Source organism: Bos taurus, chromosome 26, assembly GCF_002263795.3.
Source record: "Bos taurus isolate L1 Dominette 01449 registration number 42190680 breed Hereford chromosome 26, ARS-UCD2.0, whole genome shotgun sequence".
In the NCBI taxonomy this organism is placed as follows: Eukaryota; Metazoa; Chordata; class Mammalia; order Artiodactyla; family Bovidae; genus Bos; species Bos taurus.
In genome coordinates this window covers 25,583,052-25,600,537 of record NC_037353.1, presented here as the reverse complement: position 1 = coordinate 25,600,537, position 17,486 = coordinate 25,583,052, and the positions used below count along the sequence as shown (strand labels likewise).

Here is a 17,486-nt window from a genome sequence, read left to right as displayed (position 1 = left end):
GGTTACGAAATAGCTCCTGCAAGCCCTGCGGCACAGCGGAAAAAAGAAAGAAAGAAAAAAAGTTAAAATCCGACTGTACTTACACTGAGTATTGCTGCAATAAAGAATTTCAGGCTTATTGCATTCAGGATTTAATTTAGCAGAACTGCAGCGTTTGCAAAGAGTTTGTACATTAAACCCAGAGTACTTGAAAAAGAGGATCTTATACTTGTCAGTTAAATTTAAAATATCTGAAAAAATATAACCAAGTTTGTAAAAAGGACCAAATTGACAGCGGACTACTAAATTTTGTCACTCAGAATATGGTTAAGGAAGAACCAGGATTTTTTAATTTAATGAAGACTGGACCCCTGAGAACTCCCGGAACTGCGCGGGTGCGGCCCTGGCTCGTAGCCCTCCCTGAAGCCCGCCCGAGGGACCCAGCCCGGCCCCCAGCCGCGTCCCCTGCTCCGTCCCTGGTCCCCAGCCCCGTCCCCACCCCCGGTCCCCGGCCCAGCCCCAGCACTGGCCGCTAAGCGCCTCCTGCGGGCCGAGGCAGCGTCGTGCGCATGCGCGGGCCGCGCCGGCCGCTGGAGCCCCGGAACCTTTGTGCGGGGTCGCACGGGCCCGGCGGACAGGTCCGTGGGTGGAGCGGTCCGTAGTGCTGCGCGGAGCCTGGGACGCGGACCCATGAGGCTGTCTCCGCGGAGTCTCTGCGCCGCCGTGCGGGCGGCCTGGCGGGAGAGCTTCCCTCTGGAAGGTCGCGACGTGGCGCGCTGGTTTCCGGGCCACATGGCCAAGGGTGAGGCGCGGCGGGGCGCGCTGCTTCCCCGGCTCCTCGCGGGTCCACCGCGGGGCGGGCTCGTGAGCTGACCCCGGCAGGCCCTGTTCCTCGGCTCGAAGCCCGTGTGCCCACCTGCTTGGAAAAGGACACAATTTCCTGGACGTTATTTGGGGACGGAATGAGGCAGGGCTAGGAAAGCACTTTCCAGGTTGAAGTCGGCTGTTTAATTACCTGAGCACCTTGAGGCGTAGATCGAGCTGGCGGTCTCTCGCCTGCACCCTCTGAGGTTCTTCCTTTTCTCAGAGTTTGGCTCCGAGAGCGCCTGCAGACCCAGCGCCGCCCGGTGTGAGGGTGGCGGCCCTCGGCCCGCGCCGCCCCTCCATCAGTGGGACGGGGCGACCGCGGGCGAGAAGCAGGCGGTGGAGGCGAGATGTTTGAAAAGAAAGAAAATGAAGTCGCTCAGTCCTGTCCGACTCTTTGAAACTCTATGCACTGGAGCCCGCCAGGCTCCTCTGTCCATGAAATTCTCCAGATGAGAATGGAGGGGGTTGCCATTCCCTTCTCCAGGGGATCTTCCCGACCCAGGGATCGAACCTGGGTCTCCCGCATTGCGGGCAGACTCTTTACTGTCTGAACCGCAAGGGATCCAGCCACAAGGAATGTTTGTGGGTGTGCCCGAAAGACTGGGCTTGGCTGAGTGAGGGGACGCTGAGGGGCAGTGTTTCTGTATAGCCGTTTCACTTTAATGTACCCGAGAAACTGAACACAACGCCGTAAAGCAACTAACTGTGCTTCAGTATTACTTTATTAAAAGCTCGGAACCCGTCCTCCCCTGAGGCGTCCCTCTCCTGTTTTCCAGGGCTGAAGAAGATGCAGAGCAGCCTGAGGCTGGTGGACTGCATCATCGAGGTCCATGACGCCCGGATATCCTTCAGTGGTGGTGAAGTGGTCGCTTAGAATAAGCAGTACCTATTTGGTCTTTGTCCTGGTTCTGGCACAGAGCTCCTGAAAGTCTTGGAGTTTCCATCGTGAGGGGTGTGATAAGGTGTCTCTTGTTAATGAGGTGGTTTTGGAAAAGACCTTGGTCCCTTACGGGGGAGCTGCTTGCTGGGGGCGCCAGCCTTGCTATGGGAGGGTTAGAGCTTTCAGTCCTACCCCTGCCACCCCCGCCTTAGGCCCTGGAGGTTGAGTTCACTCACCAAAGGCCAGCGTTTCACTCTGTCCGCCTGTGTAATGAAGCTGCTAGAAAACCCCAGACTATTGGGGGGTGGGGTGGGGAGAGCTTCCTGGTTGCTGAGAGGGTGGAGATGCAGGCAGAGGCACCCGCAGAGGGGGAGGCTCCACGTCTTTTCCCAGCCTTCGCCCTGGACATGTCTTCCACCTGGCTGCTCCAGAGTTGTGTCCTTTTTGTTGTTTAGTCATTAAGTTGTGTCCGACTCTTTGTGACCTCATGGACGGTAGCCCGCCAGGCTTCTGTCCATGGGATTTTCCAGGCAAGAACACTGGAGTGGCTGCCATTTCCTTCTCCAAGGGATCTTCCCCACCTAGAGACTGAACCTGTGTGTCCTGCACACATCTCCTACATTGCAGGCCGATTTTTTTTTTTTTTTTTTTTTACCTCTGAGCCCCTAGGGAAGCCAGATCATAAGTCTAATCCAATAAATAAAATGTTTCTCTCAATTTCTTGAGCCACTGTCCAGACTGGTTTTGCTAGAACCCAGGGAAGGGTCTTGGGAACCCCTGATTCAGGCCTGTTGGTCAGAAGTGACAGGTGACAACCTGGACTTGGAGTTGCTATTTTTTTTTAATTAATTTATTTTTTATTGAAGGATAATTGCTTTACAGAATCTTGCTGTTTTCTGTCAGACCTCAACTGCAGTTGCTCTTTGACGTGAGGGGCGGTGGCATTCCTGAGCCCAGACCATGGGGTCTGATGCCATCTCCAGGTTCATGGAGTCAGAGTTGTGCTGAACAGAAGGACCCCAGCTGGTGGTGAGAACTTCTTGGTGAGGGGAGCCCTCCCCCAACCCCACTGGGATTGGGTGTGGAGCTGTAGTGCAGGGGAGACCTTCCAGAGTCAGGCAGTGCACACGACTGGAGAAGTGTTCCTGACTGTTACCTTGTTCCCATCTGCCTTCTCTGGTCCCTGCTCTGGTCCAGTCGGCACCTCAGTGGCCAACAGGGTCACCTGTCCTAGTTCAGTTCAGTCACTCCGTCGTGTCCGACTCTTTGCGACCCCAAATTACTGACATTTAAAGCAGTGGTTCTCAATCCTTGCTACATATTAGAATTCCCCCGGGAGGCTCTTGAAAATACTAATATCTAGGCCACTTTCCTGGAGAAGGCAGTGGCACCCCACTCCAGTACTCTTGCCTGGAAAATCCCAGGGACATCGGAGCCTGGTGGGCTGCCATCTATGGGGTCGCACAGTTGGACACAACTGAAGCGACTTAGCAGCAGCAGCAGCAGGCCACTTTCCAGGCCAGTGAGTCAGGATCCCTGGTGCGGGGCCCAGAAGCTCCCTCTGACACAGGGTAGCTCGTTCGTCTCAGGTTTCCGCCTGGCACACCCGTGCCTTCCAACTCACTGCAGCAGTAGCAGGCTCCAGGTGGGATATGACACCTCCATTAGAAAGTAGCTGCCAACCAGGCTTCCTTCCTGTACTAAAGGATGCACCAGAAGAGGGAACGATCTCCCTCAGTAATGAGCGTGCTTTGCACACCCTGTTTTTGCTGTATTTACCTGAGCTGTGTTTAGAGGCTCTCTAGAAGACACAGGTGTTGGTTTGAAAGTCATCACCATCTGTACTTGGAATTTCTGAGAAAACTCTCCAGTTTCTCTACCGTAGGTTAAATGTTTCAGTTCGTACAATATCTCATGCCAGTCAGAAGGGTGTGGTGGCGGTTGCATGTCTGATTTCTGGACGAGGAAGCCTGCCGTTGCTGCCCGTGTGCTGAGGGGGGCCGCCTCCGCCCCGCCCTCCTCTGCTCGCTGGGTGTCCTGACTTCTCCAGGACGGCCCTTGAGGGAGCTCAGGCTTGGTTAACCTCTGAGGGCAGAGCGCTGCTTATGGAGAAAGTAAGTTGTTGTTTTTGTTGTCCCTGTGTGGTGTGGTGGGGACACAGTGGCTTAACTGGGGGCCTGGAACCTGGGCATGCTGAGGCTTCGGGACTCCTGGGGACAGGCACCAGGGAAGGGCTGAGCACCCCCAACATGCAGACACAGACCTCCCCTCCTGATGTGCTGGTGTCACAGTGAGCGCCGGGGGCCCCTGGCGGAGATAGGAAGGGGCTGCCCCTGGCGTTGAGGAGGTGGGCTCGCTGGAGGTCTCCATGCAGATGCCCAGGGGTGGCGGCGGTGGCATGAGATACATTGATCAGGACTCGTGGGAGGCACTTGTCCTGAGTGACCAGATCTTTTGGCAGCTAAACAGTGGTCTAGTCACAAAACCTTCCGTTGAGCTCTGTTTGTTTTTGCCGCCATCATTCCTGTTTGAGGAACCACGAGAGGGCGCTGCCCTGCCTCTTGTCCGCAGGAGGCGCCGGGGGCCTGCAGAGGCTCGGTGGCCCTCAGGCGGTGAGTGCAGGACTTGGGGTCGGCTCGGTCTCGTGGATGGGCTGGCTGGAGCGCGCCTGCTTCCAGACAGGCTTCTGCACTGTCCTTTCCTTCCGAGGGTGTCCTGTTGTAGGCGGTCCAGTCTGCGTAACAAGACAAGGGAAAGTATGTCAATTGGTGGTCAAATTGATGGAATCTTGCCTTAATTTTGCCACATCCCACTGTCGGGCCGAAACCCTCTGTTTCAGGAAACCCTTGGGCTTAAGCCTCACTTGCTCGTCCTCAACAAAATGGACCTGGCAGATCTGAAGGAGCAGCAGGTACGGCTCAAGTCTGACCGGATCTCTGGTCTGGTCTGCCCAGGCCTGCGTGCTTTAGCAAACTAGCCTTAGACTAACCTGTCATTCAGGTGACCAAAGAGTTTGTATCCTTCAGCGGGGGTCCAGCCATGGGCGAGGGGAGGAGCCGTGCTCCCACAGAGTGGCTGCAGGGCCCTCGAGGCTGTGAGCACGCGGCATGTGGCTGCAGCTGTGGTACGGATGCCTGTCTCTTGTTTAACTTTCACTCACTCGCGTTTCAGTTGCCTCCTGGGGCGAGTGGCCATCACCCTGCTCTCCGACCCAGAGGCCTCTTGGTGCAGCAGCGTTGGCTCCCTGTGTCCTCCCAGACCTCTGGTCTGAGCTCTGGGCTGCCTGCTGCCCCCTGAGTGATCTGGAAGGTGTGAGACCCAAAGCAACTGGGGCTGTCCCCGAGCCCTGCTGGATGGGGACACAGTGTCCAGGGGTGATGTCTCCTATTGTCCCTGAGTAAGAGAAACAGAGAGAGTAGGTGTCAGAATCTTGAAATCGAGTCAGCTTTTGTGTGTGTGTAGCTTTTCCTTTTGCAGCAGCAGGAACGCGTTCTGGTTTCTTAGTTGGCTGTGGTACACTGAGTTCTTTAAACTCCACCCCCGTGTCTGCCTATGCAGGTTGGGAGGGGGAGTCCCATGCAGATTTGTACGCAGCCTGCAGTGTGACTTCACGAAGTCTTTGTGGGCCTGACCTTCATCTGCATCATCATAGCAAACAATAAATCAGCAAAACTAACTGAATCAATGAATGGCTTTTTTATTCCTTTAAGTAAATCAGTAGCTGATCAAACAATGTAGTTCAGTTCAGTTCAGTTCAGTCGCTCAATCGTATCTGACTCTGCGACCCCATGGACTGCAGCACGCCAGGCCTCCCTGCCCATCACCAACTCCCGGAGCTTACTCAAACTCATGCCCATTGAGTTGGTGATGCCATCCAACCATCTCATCCTCTGCTGTCCCCTTCTCCTCCTACCTTCAATCTTCCCCAGCATCAGGGTCTTTTCCAATGAGTCAGGGCTTCGAATCAGGTGGACAAAGTGTTGGAGCTTCAGCTTCAGCATCAGTCCTTCCAGTGAATATTCAGGACTGATCTCCTTTAGGATGGCCTGGTTGGATCTCCTTGCAGTCCAAGGGGTTCTCAAACAGTGCAGTACTGGTTGTAAAAATAAGAGTCATACGGTGATTTCGCTTCACATTTAGGCCAGTAAGTTCATGTTAGTGTCAGTTTACTTTGGGGCTTTTAAAGTGTTCCACGTATTCTGTAGCTGGGTTCAAACCTTAGTGTAAGTGGGGCTTGTTTTGTGGAAGCTGGTTGGGAGGCGGGGAGCGATGATGTGACTGAGTGGAGACCAGCGCCAAGTGTCTCCGGGGCTGCAGGTGGTTTCGGATGACCTGGTGTGGCCCCGTCCTGTGTCCTCCCACAGAGCCCGCGGCAGGGGCGCCCCGGGGCTGGCCTGCCCTCCCCTGACGTGCCCTCAGGCCACCTGCCCCGGTGGCCCAGCCTCCTTTCGAGTCCCCAGCCCTTGAGCAGATCCTCAGACTCTAGCTTATGACGCCGCCCATGTCTTCCTTTGGTGTTTGAATTGGAAACGTCTTGTCTCTTTTAGAAAATTATCCAACACTTAGAAAGAGAAGGCATAAAACATGTTGTTTTTACCAACTGTGTGAAGGATGAAAATGTCAAGCAGGTGGGTCTCTTCTGTTTTGTGCTCTGAGGCTTCTGCTTAAAATGTTAAAGAAACACCACAGATTACTGTGCTTCTGCAGGAAGCAGAATGTTGTTGGGTTTGGGGCACAGTCACCTCCTGGGTCGGGCAGACTGGGGGTGGGAACAGCAGGGTCGGGCCGAGAGATGCCTTTAGTCCCAAGTGGAGGCCATGGACGGTCTGTGCCTGTTTTCCTGGTCAAGTTGGAGAATTCTGCGGCTGTCATGCGTCTTTGGAAGGCGTGGCAGTGCCCGCTGTCCCCCTCGGGCTCTCCTCTTTCCTGCGGAAGGACAGGGCAGGGCCCCGGCCACCCCCACCCCTTCGCAGAGCACAGACTGCGTCTGACGTGTGTGGAACCACGCTGGCCGGTGGTGGGATGCCAGTGGGAGTGCCGCCTCCAGGGGCCGAGGGCAGCCGGGCTCCCCCCGGAAGGTGCCTGGTGGTTGTTGGTTGCAGGTCATCCCAACGGTCACGGAGCTGGTTGGGAGCAGCTACCGCTATCACCGAGGAGAGGTTGGTGGGCCAGGACCGGCCGAGGGCCTGCCCCTTCTGCTGGGAAACCCGGGCCCACTGCTGAGCCCAGCCTGGGGACCCCCCTCGGGTCTTGGCAGGTGGGGTGGGGCGGCCCCAGGTGGGCACGCTGGTGCCCCGGGGGTATGGGGGTGCGGGGCTGGGTGGTGCCCACCCCCTGCCCTTGCGCTTCCAGCACGTGGAGTACTGCATCATGGTGATCGGGGTCCCCAACGTGGGCAAGTCCTCGCTTATCAACTCCCTGCGGAGGCAGCACCTCAGGAAAGGTACTTCTGCAGTTGGGGGGGCAGGCACTGGTTCTCGTGCTGGGACGACCCTCCAGAGCCTGAGACCCCAGCTCACTGAGGGGGCTGTTGGCACCAGGAGGCCCAGCTGACAGCTTGGTGTGCAGTCAGCTGGTGAGACAGTCATTCCCTAATACATTTTATACCTCATCCGCTTTCTGTCTTTAAATGTTTAATATGTGCAGTTTCTAAACGTGGGCGATTTTGTGCTTCCGTTACTCTGTCTCTTTGTCCCGCTTGCTCAGGGCGTGTGGGAAACGTGGGGGAGACGTCAGGCCGGGACCCGGAGAGGGCTCTCCGGGCCTGTGTCTCATGCCTGCTGGCGTTTGACGCCAAGTCCGTGTTGACTCGTGTTCTGCATGAGTGTGTCCTTTGGGAACCTCCCTGAGACAGACCTGTGCCGGACCGTCACCTCAGGCTGTTTCTGCTGCCAGCTGGAGCACTGTTACAGTCAGCTGTTGCTTACTTTCCTGTAATTGTGGCTTTAAAGACATCATTGGTGTTAGTACATTAAGTGCTGTGCAAGCCTCACACTGTCAGCCTCCAGACGCAAGTGGGCCTGCCCTCCGGAGCCCTGGAGCCTCTGGTGTGCATTCTGTCGTGTGAATTGGGTCCTCGGGCGCCTCATCCTGGCTCACAGGGTCTGCGCTGCGCGGGGCCCGCTTCACGGAGCCCGAGTCCCCAGGGTCCACCCGCGCTGCTGCGTGCGCCATGATCTCCCTCCTTCTGAGGCTGATAACACTCCTTTGTGTGGGCGAAGCACGTTTTGTTTACCTGTCCGTGCGCTGATGGATGCGAGTGTTGCTCCAGCACAGGGGGAGGGTCTGCCTGGGACACGCCCTGAGCTGGGACCCTACGGCCAGTGTCAGGAGCCGCCCCACGGGTGGGCCATTGTGGGCGGTCCTGGGGCGGTGCCGGCCTTGCAGGGAGGAAGGCGATGCCAACAGGCAGCCCTGGCCAGCTGTCACGGCCGTGCCTCAGCGGGTCGTGGCGCCTGGGAGGCGGTCCTCTCCCTGCAGAGCCCTCGCTGGGCCCCGCTAGGCTCCCATGTGCATCGCTGCTCATCCAGCGTATCTGCCTGGGCGCTTGACAGACTGACGTCTCCCTTTCATCCTGCAGGAAAAGCCACCAGGGTGGGCGGCGAGCCTGGGATCACCAGAGCTGTGATGTCCAGGATTCAGGTAGGGCCTTGTCCTCATACCATACCTGGGCCAGGGCTCAGGTGTCTTCCATCCCAGGGGCATGCAGGGTCAGGGCAGAGCCTGTCCTCCTGGGGCAAGGTGGCTGCTGGGTTCCTGCCCTTATTCCTTCTCCACGTCACTCAGCAGTGGCATCCTGTGGGGATGCTGAGAGCTTGGTGGCAGTGACTCTGGGGGGCAGGTTCCAGGGTCTTCTCTAGCCTCAGGCAGAAGGCCAGCTGACCACGCTCTGCCCCCAGGTGTGTGAGCGGCCGCTGATGTTTCTGCTCGACACCCCTGGGGTGCTGGCTCCTCGGATTCCAAGCGTGGAGACGGGCCTGAAACTGGCCCTGTGCGGTGAGCCCGACCCCCACCACCCACAGCAGGCTCCCAGGCCCCCAGGCTCCCAGGCTGGGTGGCCTGTGCTTGGCCTGGCTGCTCACAGCTGACACCCCTGGCACCCTCAGCCCGTCGGGCATCCTGGCCCACCCTGGAGGGGGCGCCCTCCTCCCCCTCGACTGCGGGGGTGGGGAGGGCAGGGCGCGAGCTGAAGCCCTCCCCCTCCGCGCCTGTTCCCAGGAACCGTGCTGGACCACCTCGTGGGCGAGGAGACCCTGGCTGACTTCCTTCTCTACACCCTCAACAGGCACCAGCTCTCGGGGTGAGTGCAGGGGGCAGGCCCTCTCCCCCGGCCTCACTAAGCATAACTGAAACCAGCACCGTGAGGTGCCGTGGACAGTCTGTGGTCATCAATGTACAGTCTGACAGGTTGTGACATGTGGGTGCACCCGTGAAGCCGTTCAGTTCAGTCGCTCAGTCGTGTCCGACTCTTCTCGACCCCATGAACCGCAGCACGCCAGGCCTCCCTGTCCATCACCCACTGCCGGAGTCCACCCAGACTCACGTCCATCGAGTCAGTGATGCCATCCAGCCATCTCATCCTCTGTCGTCCCCTTCTCCTCCCACCTTCAATCTTTCCCAGAATCAGGGTCTTTTCAAATGAGCCAGTTCTTCGAATCAGGTGGACAAAGTACTGGAGCTTCAGCTTCAGTGTCAGTCCTTGCAATGAACATTCAGGACTGATCTCCTTTAGGATGGACTGGTTGGATCTCCTTGCAGTCCAAGGGACTCTCAAGAGTCTTCTCCAACATCACAGTTCAAAAGCATCGTTCTTTGGTGCTCAGCTTTCTTTATAGTCCAGCTCACATCCATACATGACCATTGGAAAAACCACAGCCTTGACTAGATGGACCTTTGTTGGCAAAGTCATGTGACGCCGTTACACGTCCAGGAAACCCCGTTTCTTGTGCTGCCATGTGGCCCCCTCCCTGCCCACCTGCTTCCTGCACCTTCTGGAGCCTCACAGGGGGAGCCCTGTGTGCAGCCTCCCTGCTGGCAGTGCCCGCCTGGCCGGGCGTTCATCCCTGGGTTCATCCGTGTTCTCACACTGGGCAGTGCAGGCGGTCGCTGTGCAGAGGTCCAGTCGGTTTGCCCTCACCAGTGAGGATGGTGAGAGTGCCTGTGTCCTGCAGGCCCCCAGAGATGTCCCTGAGGACCCTGAGGACGTCAGGTCAGGCATTTGGTTTTCCCCACAGAACCAGCTTCTGGTCCCCACTTTCTGACCTCTGGTTTTTGTTCTGGTGGTTGCTGTCCGGTCCGCGTTCCTCCCTTGTTTCCGTGTTGCTGACTGTCTTCCTGTTACTGCTGTGGGCAGGAGGTGGGCTCGCCCCTCACCGCCGGTCCTGCTCACGTCTCCAGCCTCCGTGTCGTGGGGAGGTCGTGGTGTTCTGGTGACTTGAGGACGTGACCTCCTGTATCCTGGACAGGATAGTCTCTGCTCTGAAATCTCCCTCGTGTGTCCCTGTCCCCTGTCTCTTTACTTTGAGCTGGCGTGTCTTTACATTTAAAATGTTTGTTGCTGCATGTAGTTGGCCCTTGCTTTTCACCCGTCTGGCCGTTTCTGCTTTTAGTTTAGGTGTTTAGGCCACTCATGTCTGACTGGTCACTGACGTTAGGGTTACATCTTCAATCTTGCCTTTGTCACAGCTGTTCTGTGCACCTTTTCTTTTCTCTCTCTTTGACCTTCTAGATCAGTCAGATGCCTTCTCTTTAGCTCGCTTGGCTGCACCGCGTCTCAGTTGCAGCTTGCAGGATCTTTAGTCACAGCACGCGGACTCTTGTGGGATCTGGTCCCTGCTCAGGGACTGACCCCGGCCCCCTGCACTGGGAGCGAGGCGTCTCAGCCCCTGGACCCCCAGGGAAGTCCCTCAGATGCTTTTCACGATCCCCTTTTGTCAGCTTGTTACCTAGAACCTGGGCGGAGGTGGCTCTGGGGTTCGCAGGGCATCGCAGTGGCCTGAGTGCCGTGAGGCCCGGGCCTCTCCCGTCTGCGGAGCTCGCCTCTGGGCAGTGTTGTGACACGTGTTGCTCTCTGCGGCAGACATGCTGCTGCGCTTTCTTGAAACATGGATGTAAAGTGAAGACTCGCCCCGTCTGCTCTGGGCCCCGCCCTGTGGGGCCGTCTCCCTGCCCAGGATTCCCTGTGACGCCAGTGGCCGTGCAGCTGCTGTTGGAGGATGTGTTCATTTCACCTTCCGTTTTGAAGGGAGTTTGCCCCGTGGGCAGAGTTCTCGGTGGACGGACTGTCCGCAGAGGAGCGGTTTCTGATGAGAGTCTGCCCTCTGTTCCTCTGTTCCGTACGTACGGCGCTCTGGCTGCTGTGACGGTTTCTCCTCGTCAAGCGTTCGGGCAGTTTATGACACTGCGCGCCGGCACGGTTCCCTTGTTTCTTGTGCTTGTCCCCAGCCCTTGGCTCTCACCCCCAGACTGTGCAGCCTGCGTCACGCACGTGTGGGTGACCCCGGCCACTGTCCTCGTCCACGCAGGGCTGTCACCAGGCTCTGACGGTGGGTGCAGGGCTCCATCCCCCGCTCTGGCTCCAGGAGCGCTGGCTCAGCGCCGCTGGGTCCCCAGCTCCCTCGCCCTCTCCCCTGCAGAGTTCGAGCTGCTCTAATTCCCTCAGCGTGTGTTTCATAGTGTTTTCTTCCAGATGTTAGATTCGGATTATTTCTTTTTATTGTCTTCTGTGTGGGTTCTTTGCTTTGTAATCACAGGGAATGCAGTTCTAATAACTGATTCAGGGTCTCTGTGGATTCCAGTGTCTGGGGCGGTTCCAGCTGACCGGTTTTCTCCCCCGACGGGTCTGTTTTCCCGCTGCGTGTGCCTGGCAGCTCTTGCCCCTGACCTTCGGGTGGCAGGTGTCTTGGTATTCCTGCCCTGGGACTGTCATCGGGAACACTCCGGTCCTTTTGCTTAGGGTCTGCAGGGAGACCCCCTCGAACGGTCAGCTGTCCTGGCAGCTGTACCCAGGGTCCCGGTGTGGGGCTGGGTCTCGGGGCAGCTGCCTGTGGCCACGTGGAAGGTGGGTGTCGGTGAGGTCCTCAGCTCTGCAAGGAGGTCACTGGCACCCACGAAGGGGTCACTGGAGAGCCGGTGACTGCCGCCCTCCCACAGGTACGTGCAGCACTACGGCCTGGGTGAGGCCTGTGACGACATCGCCAGCGTGCTGAAGCGGGTGGCCGTGAAGCTGAGGAAGACCCAGAAGGTGAAGGTGCTGACGGGCACGGGTGAGATGGGCAGCCCCGGGGCTGGGCGGGGGTTGGGCCCAGGGCAGTCGGGGGAGGGGTGTCTGCCTTGGCTGCAGGGGAGGGGCCGGGCCTGCAGGGTGGGCCACACCTCCTCTGGAAGCTCCAGGCCATGATGCCCTCACTCTTGTGAATTCGGGTGTTTTTCCCGAATGTGCTGTGCAGACGCCCACCTGCGTGGGCCTGAGGGGGTTGGACTGGGCCCCGCGTGCGGCTCCCTCCTCACCTGAGCCTCCTGCCTTCCCAGGGAACGTGAACGTCATCCAGCCCGACTACCCTGCAGCCGCCCGAGACTTCCTGCGGGCCTTCCGCAGCGGGCTGCTGGGCCCCGTGATGCTGGACCGAGACCTCCTGCAGGGCCGCTCTGCAGAGGAGTCGTGAGCTGGTCTGGCGGGAGGGCCTGGCCCCTGCCCTCAGCTCTGCAGCTGGGGTTGGATTCCCAGAGTCCCCACGCTGCTCACCGCACTGGGTCTCTGTTCCAGGAAGGAGGCCGAGTCGTCCTGCCCCACAGCTGGCCCCTGGTCCCAGCGGACAGGCCTGGGTGTGAGCGTCAGGGCGGTGGGCATCCCGTGTGCCAGGCCCGGGGTGGGGGGACACTCTCTGGTGTTCAGTGTCTCTCAGCTCCTTTCCTAAGGAGAAGCTGGCATTTTCTCAGGAGTTGAAACCATCATCTGTAATTTTAAAATTTTAAATTAAAAGGCCTATCTCTGAGCACAGCTCGGCTGGGCCCATCAGGGAGAACTGAGCCGCCAAGGAGCTGCCCCGCTGGGACCTCCTGTTTAAGACTTTCAAACGGCCACGTTGCCTCTGCGGCCCTGGCTCGGGCTCGGCCACCTCGCTCTGGTCTTGCGGAGCCCGGAGCTCAGTCTGGGAGGATGAGGGCATCTGGGCGCCGTACCCAAGAAAGCTGGCAGTGTGGACACAAGAGGCTCCGGGGTTGGCCCTCTCACTGTGCAGCCCCGCGGGCCCCTTGCCAAGAAAAACAACACGAACGCTCAGCACCCAGGGCTCGTGTGTCAGGTTCCTGAGTGTCCTGGTCCTGCAATAAGGAGCGGTCTGGTTGGCAGCAGAGTTTATTTCACCACTGAAGCGTGCACACACACACACACACAGGAGGTCCCGAGGAGCCGCGGCAGAATCCAGCGGCCCCGTCCCCTTGGTGCCCAGGGCCGCTCTGCTCACAGCCCGGCTTGTGCACAAGCCAGGGCGGTCAGAGGAGACCCCAGGCCTTCCTGCCGCCTGCGAGCACCTTCCAGCTAATGAGACGGCGCCCAGCGTTGCTGGGCTCACACCTGAGGGGCAGGAAGGTCACCACCACAGCCTGCACATTCTGGAAGCGGGCGGGGAGGGAAGGGTGCTGGGCCTGGGCGCTGCATTTGGTTACAGCTCCGGCTCTTCTGTGGCCAGTGGTGTTGCGACCTTCCCGGGCACTCCGCCAGGGCCCCTCTTCCTGTAGGCGGCCCTCTAGGTCCTGCTGCGCCCCCCCGCCCAGCACACTCACCAGTTCGCCTGAGGCTGCCCACCCTGAGCGCCGCCTGCTTCCTGCCGGAACCCTGCCCCGTGGGGTGGGAAGCGTTCAGGGATGTGTGGCTGCAGACGCCAAGGTCTCCTGAAGCCGGGTTGTTGAGTGGAGTCACCTGACAGGAGCGGTGTTGCCCGCACGAGCGGTGTGCTGGCGCTGCACGCCGCAGAGGCGCGCGAGGGTCTGGACCAGCCATGGTCCGTGTCCTCGTGGGCGTCTGAGGCTGAGCACAGCTCGGCCAGGCCCATCAGGGAGGGCTGAGTCGCCAAGGAGCTGCCCTGATGGGACCTCCTGTTTAAGACTTTCAGATGTTACTTCTGAGGCCCTGGCTTGGGCTTGGCCACCTCCCGCTGGTCTTGTGGAGCCCGGAGCTCAGTCTGGGAGGATGGAGGGCATCTGGCAGTGTGGACACAGGAGGCTCCAGGGAGCTGTGGCCTGCAGTTTGGCGCCTGGGCCTTTGGACAGAAATGCTTGGTCCAGGCCCCGTGGATAATTTGAGACCCTGACTGCAACCAGAGCCGAGGGCCAGCTGGGAATGCAGAGTCGGCAGGGCTCCTGGAGATGCTGGTCTGGACACGAATCTGTCAGCTAAGTCCACAGGCCTTGCGGCGCGGGGCAGGCAAGGGCGGGTTCTGGAGGCAGAGTCCGGCCGACCAGGAGCCGGGCCGCAGCTGTCCTGCAGGGTCCTGGGGCTCCTCCAGCCAGAGGGCGCGCCGGCGAGCCTGGGCCCAGGCTGGCTCACGCCGGTGGGGCAGGTCGGCAGCTGGAGGGAAAAGCACCTGAGAGGCAGGGCTGCCTCACTCTGGGCGTCGGGAGCCAGGGGCAAACCTTGAGTCTTCGGGGGCTGCTCTGGGCTGTGTCCCCTGGTTCCCCCAGCAGTGGGCCTCACAGCATCTGCCCAGAGAGGGCTGTGGCCCTGGGTCCACAGGCAGGGCAAGGCTCCGGGCAGGCCCTGGGTGAGGGTGTTCTGGGAGTGTCCAGAGAGCATGGGGCCATGCTGGGCTCACAGATCCACAGACGCACCCCTCTTCTTGCTGGATGGGTGACCAGCGCTTTTCCTCGAGTCCTTCGGTCCCTGGGGCTGCCTCTGTGGGGGGCGGGGGGCACCATGTCCTCTGGGCTGTGGCAGAACCAGCCCAGCCTGAGGGCCCGCCTCCCTGCCAGGTGGTCAGCACCGTCCTCAGCACTCAAGTGTCCAGGGTGGGCTCAGAGGAGCTGGGGTGGCCTGAACAGCCTGTGGAGTGGTAGGCGCCCGGCCAGCGTGGACCGGTGCGGGAACCGCAGGACCCCTGCCGTTCTGGCTTGGGGGGACTAACCCCAGCAGGAGGCAGGGTATCCTGGGGCTGCTGGGCCGCTGGCCCCCTGGGAGGATGTGAGATGGGGAGGGGCTCCGACGGGAGGTGTCACAGCTTCAGGCCGAGGGGCCAGAGCTGCCCACACTGCTCTAGGCTCCTGGCTGTGGGCAGGGGAGGGGAGGGGCGATCGGGGCCGCGGGGCCTGGGAGGAGGGCACAGGCTGGGGGCGGCTCTGGCCCTGATGCGCCCGGCCCAGCCTAGGGCCGCAGCAGCCGCAGGGCGCCCAGGGCCCCGCCCAGCAGTGGGCAGAGGTGCCTGTGGCCTGTGGGCCCCGTGCCTGAGGTCCACGCCCAGTAGCTGTAGACGCCTCTCCCCGTTCCGTTGCTGCCGGGCGCTCCGTCCTCTGCATCCTCCGGGCCAAGCTCCGCCGGCCCCGCGGCCCTCCTCCAGCTCGAGCCCGCAGCCAGGCCTGCGGCTGCCCCCGCCGCGGCCCCCGCCGCCGCCCCCGCGGCCACGCGCATTGAGGAGCCGGCGTAGCGGGGCGCTGGCCTCACACGCACCCTCGCGGCGCCGCGCCCGCCACGGGCGCTGCCACGGGCCCCACCGCGGCCACCCTTGGCTGCACTGCCGTCGCAGAGGAAGGTGGCCGCTAGCAGCAGAGCCCAGCACACGGCGGCCGCCCAATTCATGTTCCTGGAGCAGAACCTGCAGGACGGAGAAGGAGATCTCAGCTTCTGTGAGGACGGGGCACTCAGGAGCTGGGAACAGAGGACTTGGGGAGGTAGGGAGGTGCTCGGGGCCCGGGCACAGGGAGCTCAGCGGTCAGGGGCGGGCTGGGCATTGGGTGGTACGCGGGGCCTCGCCTGCTGGAGGAGTGGGGAGTGGGCTGGGGCGGGCTGGGGGCAGGCCTGCCTGAGGATTAGGGCCTGGGGCCTTGGGCGGGGATGGGGGGTCTTGTTCAGTAGCCGGGAAGGGGCTGGTGGGGGTGAGGGTTCTGCAGTGGGGTTATTCTGTGTGGAGCGTGGAGTGCGGGCAGAGGAAGGGGCTTGCGAGCCCCCTGCGGTTGAGGGCGCTCAGGCCTGCGGAGGGGGCTCCATGTGTGGGCCGCTCCAGGGCTTGCAGGCCCACCGGCCACCGTGGGGTGAGGCTGCGTCTCCAGGTCCGAGGGCCCAAAGGAAGCGGGTGAGGGTCTGGAAGAGGGGCCAGCAGGGAGCCTCGGTCGCTTTCCCAGGCCCCTCCCCGGGCTCCGGGGCCGCAGCCCCACCCCGGGCAGGGTCCAGCCTGGCGCCCCCTCCCGCGCGCTCCGCCTCGCGCTCCGCCCCTCCCGCTACCGCCTGGCTCGCAGCTGGGCCGGGGACCAGAGGCGACCCCTGGGCGGCGGCTCCACCCGCCTCCCGGCCCCAGACGCGCCCCCCCACCGCCCGGTCTTACCAGCCGCGGGCCTCGGGCAGAACCGCGGCGGCTCCGAGGACCGCGGCCCGAGCGGAAGGGGGGCTGTGGCGGAGACCTGGCCGGCGCCGCCGAGCGGAGCGGGGATGTGCGTGCGGCCTCCGCCCTTGGCGTGGGGCGGGCAGACGCGGAGGCTCATCCCCGGGACGGGAGGGAGGGGACAGGGGCGGGCCTTCGCAGGCGCAGCCCCCCTCTGCCCAGCACCCCCCCACTCGCCGCCCGGTCCTCCATCCCTTGCGCACCCCAACCCTGACTGGTCCCCCGATACCAGTCAGCCCCACGGGCTTCAGCACCTCGCACCCCCCGCTCCACCGCATCCGTCCTCACCCCAACTTCGCACACTCCGTCCCCTCACCCCCCCACCCTCCGGCCTGACCCCAAGCCCTATCTCCCTCACATCCTCTCCAGTTCCTCTTTCCCTCCATTTCCCGGGGGTGTGTCCACACGGGCGCCTGACCGCAGGGCCCAGAGAGGAGAGGATGGCTCTCCAGGGCGTCCCAGACCCAGAGCAGCACCAGCCCTAGCAGGCCCCCTTCCAGGCCTGGGAAAGGGGAGCCGGGACCCCTCTTCCCACCTCCAGGGCTGCCGCTCAGGTTCCTCCAGGGCCAGGCAGGCGGCCCCACCATCTGTGACCCGACTGCTCCAGCTAGCGGGCCTCCAGGTCCCCGCTGGATTGGACCCCTGGGCCTGGCTCTGTCTTGCTTTCCAAGGTTTGTCTGTCCTCGAGTCTCCTCCCGGCCCCCTCCCAACCCCAGACTCTAGGCCTCGCCTGAGCCGCTCCCCCTGGGGACACCGGCTCTCACGGTGTCAGGAGTGCACGGTGCCGCAGAGGCCTCTGTGACACCGTCTCTCTCCGCGTCTGTTCGATCCTGTGGTCCCTGAAGGCTCAGCGCCGCTGCGTCGTCCCACGCTGTCCTGGGCCAGGGGCCTCGGGCTGCTGTGGCTATGCGCGATGGGAGAGGCGGGGTTCGTCCAAGGCTTGCATCCTCTGGTGGACTCCCTGGTCCCACGCACAGAACAGCCCCAGTGAGTTGCTCACCTCCAGGAAACAAGGGCACTTCTCTGAGGAGATCAGGATGCCACGTGGGGCCTGCAGGGAGGTCACCACTGTGGCCTCTCAGCACCGTTCCCCTGCTCCAGTGTGTCCCCTGGGAGCCCACCTTCTCTTATTTTTGCCCATGGGGTCTGACTGTGACTGCCCCCTCCCTGGC

At 61.2% G+C, this 17,486-nt stretch overlaps 3 protein-coding genes across 7 annotated transcripts in view; 1 reads left to right on the top strand and 2 right to left on the bottom strand.

Annotated features, from left to right (window-relative positions):
* SORCS3 (sortilin related VPS10 domain containing receptor 3) overlaps positions 1 to 17,486 on the bottom strand; it is a 979,390-nt gene that overhangs the window by 581,975 nt on the left and 379,929 nt on the right. The gene's annotated exons all lie outside the window — the stretch shown is intronic.
* MTG1 (mitochondrial ribosome associated GTPase 1) lies at positions 638 to 12,720 on the top strand. Of its 2 annotated transcripts, none has more exons than XM_059881817.1 (11): positions 638 to 781; positions 1,623 to 1,689; positions 4,535 to 4,637; positions 6,274 to 6,354; positions 6,829 to 6,885; positions 7,079 to 7,169; positions 8,307 to 8,368; positions 8,626 to 8,722; positions 8,945 to 9,026; positions 11,879 to 11,991; positions 12,257 to 12,720. In XM_059881817.1, exons 1-11 carry the CDS (start codon positions 670 to 672, stop codon positions 12,388 to 12,390), a joined length of 999 nt encoding a protein of 332 aa, XP_059737800.1. In that variant the 5' UTR covers positions 638 to 669; the 3' UTR covers positions 12,391 to 12,720.
* On the bottom strand, positions 2,381 to 16,592 carry SPRN (shadow of prion protein). 4 transcript variants are annotated; one of them, XR_009492947.1, is made up of 4 exons: positions 16,258 to 16,592; positions 13,511 to 15,531; positions 4,716 to 5,119; positions 2,381 to 4,460 (listed from the first exon to the last, which is right to left on the bottom strand). XR_009492947.1 is itself a non-coding variant. In NM_001080321.1 (2 exon segments), a coding segment is annotated over 1 exon segment (432 nt). In that variant the 5' UTR covers positions 15,516 to 15,531; positions 16,258 to 16,367; the 3' UTR covers positions 14,933 to 15,083.